Genomic DNA, 5,446 nt, shown 5'->3' with positions numbered 1-5,446 from the left:
ACTGGACAGAGCAGGTGAAACTGTTCCTCCTCCGTAGTTTTATGGGGAGGGGGACAGAACCCTTCCAGTGTAACGACTCTGGACCTGAACAAACTTGGTGTGCTTTTGGGTATAAAAGCAGGATTTGGTCGGAGTTCTGCTGAGCTCCCGTCTCCTTGAATTCTGAGACAAGAAGGAGCGACGGACAGATCCGACAAGTCGCTCACTCTTTGAGCTGATGTCAGAGCTAATAACAAGGCTGTTTTCAGTGACAGATACTTCAAGGGTATCTGGTCCAGAGGCTCAAACTGATTTTTAGTGAGTGCACTGAGAACGAAGACTAAAACCCACTGTGGTGCCAGGGTGCGTGTCACTGGCCTGAGCCGGCGCACACCTTTCAGAAACCGTTTTGTTAAAGGGTGACTGAAAACAGTTCTATCGTTGAAACCTTCATGACAGGAGGAGAGTGCTGCAGCATAAGTTTTAATTGTGCTGAAAGCTCAGTTTCTGTCCAACAGCAGCAGCAGGTAGGACGAAATGTAGCCCAGGGAACATGAAGTCGGGTCCACCTCCTTTTCTAGGCACCATCGCTGAAAAGCAGCTCATTTAGAAGCGTAACCAGCCGTAGTGGATTTTGCGCGTGCCCCTGGATGGTACATATTACGTCTTTAGAAAACCCACATTTTTCTAAGCGTTCTCGTTCAGCGGCCAGACCCAAAGGGGCTGACCTATTATAGGGGGGCTCCTAATTGCTCCTCCCGCCTGTAGGAGCGCATCCTCTCTCCATGGCAACTTCCACGGTTGACCCATCAGCTGTTGCAGAACCAGGAACCACAAGGCGTTCATGTGTTGTGGGGCGATCAGAATCATTTTCAGATTCTCCTCTCTCACCCTCTCCATCAGTGCAGATATCAGGGGAACTGGAGGGAAGGCATAAATCAGCGTCTTTGGCTGTGGTTTGTGTGCAAACATGTTCATGGCGGATCATCCTGTGGATTTAGGGAGAAGACCAGGGTGCACTGAGAATTCTCTCGGGTGGCCATCAGGTCCACCTCCGCTCTCCCAAACCTGCTCCAGATTTGCGAGATTAGATCTGGATGAAGAAACCAATCCCTGTCCAGAGTACGTCCTATCGACATAATATCTGGTCGTCTGCTTAGAACGCCTGGGATGTAAACTGCTCTGATCGAACATAAATGTGTGCGCGTCCAGCAGAGCAGTTCCCGAGCTGCATTCAGCAGCTGAGCTGAACGCACGCCCCCTGGGACATTTGTGTACGCCGCTGTGGTTCTGTTGTCTGTGTGGATCATCACGGGATGATTCTGAACCATTGGAGAAAAATGGCTGAGTACCTTTTTTACTCCAAAAAGTTAAATCTGGTCCTCTGGACATCCAAAAAACAAAACAAAGCAAAACAAACAAAAAAAAGTAGAAATGTTTCGTCTTCCGTTTCTATATATTTTTTTTGTTTTGCTTTGTTTTGTTTTTTGAATGTCCAGAGGACCAGATTTAACTTTTTTTTATTTTTCTACCTGGATTATTGAGCAGCATCAGGACCTTTTTTACTGTGAGAAGTTCTAAAACATTTATGTGACAAGACGTGCCGGCCGGCCACACACCTCCCACCGTTTGTAAAAGGCAGGTCCCTCCCCAGCCGGAGAGGGACGCGTTTAGGAACACCAACATGAATGACGTCACCTTGCCCAGGGGAACTCCCTCTGACAGCTTCAGGGAATTCCCCCAATGGTTCAGATCTGCTCCCACAGATGGAGGAACGGTGATCAGGCGCCGTTTGTGACGTACAGGGTCGACTTTCAGTCAATTGAACCATCTTTGCAGGCGGCGCATAAACAACAACCCCAGCGGCACCACAACGTGAGTCGCTGACATCATTCCTAACAGTCTCATGACTGTCAGTGCTGTTACTGTTCTGAGAGGCCGGACAAACTGAAGCAATGACATCAGGGATTCCCTCCTCTGTTCTGACAGGGCAGCTGTCATGTTCACCGAGTTTAGATTCACTCTCAGGAATGGAATTCACTGAGACGGAATTATAGAGCTCTTCTCCCAATTTATTGTGAATCCCAGATGAGACAGATGATTCACTAAAACAACTGTTTGTGTCTCTGCCTCTTTTCTGGACCGAGAAAACAGCAGGAAGTCATCCAGATAAAACAGGATTTTTATCCCTCTTGTTCAAAGCGGCTGGAGGGCTGACTCCATACATTTTGAGAACGTGCATGGGGCAAGCGCGTATCCCAACGGCAGACGGTTGTACTGAAAACAGGCCCCCTGGAAGGAAAAACTGAGGAATTTCCTGTGTGTTATTTTTTAAAATTATCGGAATGTGGAAGTGTGCATCCTTCAGATCTATGGACACAAACCATTCCCCTCGTGTCACGTATTCGAGAACACGTTTCACCATCAGCATGTGAAAGGGTTGTTCCATGATGAGTTTGTTGAAGGCAGACTGATCCAGAATTGGTTTGAAGCCTCCCGACTTCTTTGGAACAGAGAAGTACCGGGAGTAAAAAAACGGCTTCCTCCTCTCCCGGGGGAACTCTGGAAATCACGTCTTTTTCCAGAAGCTCCATCAGCTCGATTGGAGGATTACGCCTTGTTCTGGGGATGATAGGTGAGTTTCTAACAGTCCGTTGAATTTTGGTGGTGTTCTCGCAAAGTGCATAGTGTAACCCTTGTGAATTAAACGATGCAACCATTTGTTCAAGCTGCATGTTTCCTGCCACGACGTGCTGCACTCCGAAAGTGGGAGAGCGTGGATGTTTTGTCTCGTAAGGGAGAACAATAACTGAGCCTCTACTGCCGTCGTATCCTGTGGGGGGCTTCGCCCACACCGACCCATGGGAGGCTGGCATGAAAAGGGCCGTTTGTCAGCTCCTATGTAACGGTTCTTACAATGTTGCCGGGCCATGCCCAGTTGGGGAGAAGAACCGGTGTTAGCGGGTGAATAAAACAAGCGCCACTTCAGTGGAGGTTCACCTTCAGCACTCACTTCTGTCAGCTGATCAGGAGAGAGAGATGGATAACCCCTGCATAAAGCTCTCGTTTTAACTGCAGGTTCATGTTTTCTATCCGAGTGTGTGGAGTCAGAAAGGTCCCTGTGTTTTTTGGGCATTAACTTTTTGTTAAACATCTTACCGCTCTGTGTTTTGTGACAGCTGTCCTCAGGCTGGTGGGTGGATGGAGGAGTCTCGGAGCGCAGTCACTCTATCTCCTGTTTGTGTGTCATTACACCAAAACTGCTTTTCTTTGTGTTTACCTTTGAACGGTTGCCTCAGGCTAACCTTTTCATTAATTGTGGAGGATGTGCTTACAGAAAACGGAACAGATGAATTCAGCCTGTCTGAATGAAAAACTCCACTTTTTGAGAAAGGTTTTTTATTTTTCACTTTAAAAACCCTGATGATCTCAGCAAACACACACCCCTGAAACCGTCTTTTTTATTGTACTGCCTCCTCTGCGTTTCCTGCATTTGATTTGTCCATGGGCCATTCTGTTGCATCTGGGACGTTTGTCCTCTGGGGAAGGCTGGTGGGGGGCCCCCAGAAAAAGTTGCAGCGACTGTGGAGTGTCTCTGCTGCTGGCGCTGAAACCTGCTCTGTTCTCGCCAGCGGCCAGGTGTCCGAGCATGACAAGAATCTGCTCGGGGTAGGGTCACGTGACTCCGCACCTGTTCCAGGGCGTCGGATGAGGACTGCAGCTGGTTCAGGACCGATTGAAAATGAGGTCCGAAGAGGCCATCTGGGGACACAGGACCTTCCAGGAGTTCTTTTTTAACATCCTCTGGGATGGATGGGGACAGTTTCAACCACATCTGTCTCTGCAGCAACGTTGTCCAGGACGAGATGTGGGTGGAGCACGCTGCAAGCACCGCACACAGGTTGGTGATCGTGTCCGCATCCGTACCGATCTGGTCCAAATCTGCGGTGAATGGGTTTGATTCCTTCACCTCCTTAGCTATGCTAAGGGCTAGCATAGCGATGTTGTTGGTTGCTGCTCCCACCTGTGAAGAGCACTGATGAATTCTGTCCATCAGCTTTGCGGTGAGCTGGTCACCAGAAGATGGCGGGGTGATACGTCGGCCGACGTATTTCGCTGCTCTTACCCCGAAAACAGCCGACAAACTAGTGTCTACTCTAGTAGAGTTCTAGGGGAAGGATGATGGGGAAACCTTGGTACGTGAGCCCTTTGACTTTGGTGATGGCCATGTAGGAGGCGACCGGAGCCCTCAGCTTTACGGGATCATAGGCTGAACTCAGGAGGAGGGCGGACACAGCTGGGAAACAGGGCCAGACCAGGTCCCGGTGTCCAATGTGCTGGGCGACAAACCTTGCCGCCAGAAGGGTCGACATGGCCGGGGCTGCCGGTTCGGACACTTCCAGGTCGCAGGCTCTCGCCGACCTCCCAATTTTCTCCGGGATCTTGTGGAGCAGAGTGGTGAACGACCCCTGGGCACTCGGGGGAGCGAACATCGAAGGCAACACCGGCTACAAACCTCCTGTAAAGCAGGATGGAGCGCGGCTGCTAGCTGTTTCAGTTTCAGAGGGGTGCGTGTTCGCGAACTCCGTGTCCAGGGAGTTCAAAAATTCCTTGAGTGAACAGTCCCCGCTCGGTTGAAATTCATCCTCCTTAGAGGAAAAGAGCTCACACCAGCGCTGCTTCTCCTCAGCCGAAAAAAGTTTACAGGCTGGACAGGAGAAGAGCGGATCAAAAGATTGCTGAGGGTGGTCAGCTCCCAGGCAGCTTTCACATGCGGCGTGCAGGTCTGTCGAAGAGATGTAGCTCGTCTGGCACGCGGAGCATAGACGGTCTTCGATTTCTTAATGGAAGTCACCTTTCTCCTTTTTTTCTATCTATTATTCTTTCATAGAAGTAGTGTTCTTAGCGTTGGCTGAAGAAAAACGGGAGTCGATTTCCGGTCCAGATGCAATTTATAACGGACCGGGTGGGGCCGCCACAGCAGTTGGGCGTGGACTAGAAGTTTTCAGTGTTCGGCACGCTGCGCGCAGGTAAACCCAATAGCGTCAGCTTTTAAAGGGCGGAGCTTACACAAAATAAAACATAAAAAGTAAAGCTAAGAACAGCGGGGTGGGAGGTGTGGGAGACCACCACCACCCACCCCGCTGTTCTTAGTTTTATTTTATTTAATCCACCACAGTGGATTGCGTAGAATAGGACTGGGAACAGGGGGCGGGTGGTGGCGACTACAGTCGATGTGAAATTTAAAAACTTGCAAGATGCACTGGAATTGACTAGTCAACTAGTCAATTACAACCCTAGGTGTGTGTGTGTGTGTTTGTGTGTGAGTGTGTGTTACCGTGTTAGCCAGTTGCAGTCCAGAGTCCATTAGAGACAGAAACCCGTCATTAAAGCTGGACTCCAGGCCGATGATGTCATCAATGATGGTTTCTTCCATCTAAGATCAGAACCACAAATTGCTTTAGTC

General features: G+C 49.6%; 1 protein-coding gene across 1 annotated transcript in view; it reads left to right on the top strand.

Annotated features, from left to right (window-relative positions):
- Window positions 1-4,350: 4,350 nt before the first annotated feature.
- Window positions 4,351-5,446, top strand: part of LOC119417403 (transcription factor E3) — a gene marked incomplete in the record, with an annotated part of 18,752 nt that continues 17,656 nt past the window's right edge. The window contains 1 exon segment of the mRNA XM_037684605.1: window positions 4,351-4,547. Coding sequence (XP_037540533.1) covers window positions 4,351-4,547 — 197 coding nt within the window.

The sequence above is a fragment of the Nematolebias whitei genome, chromosome 11 (genome assembly GCF_014905685.2).
Source record: "Nematolebias whitei isolate Nwh7 chromosome 11, NemWhi1, whole genome shotgun sequence".
Classification (NCBI taxonomy): Eukaryota; Metazoa; Chordata; class Actinopteri; order Cyprinodontiformes; family Rivulidae; genus Nematolebias; species Nematolebias whitei.
This window is presented reverse-complemented; position numbering and strand designations above follow the sequence as displayed.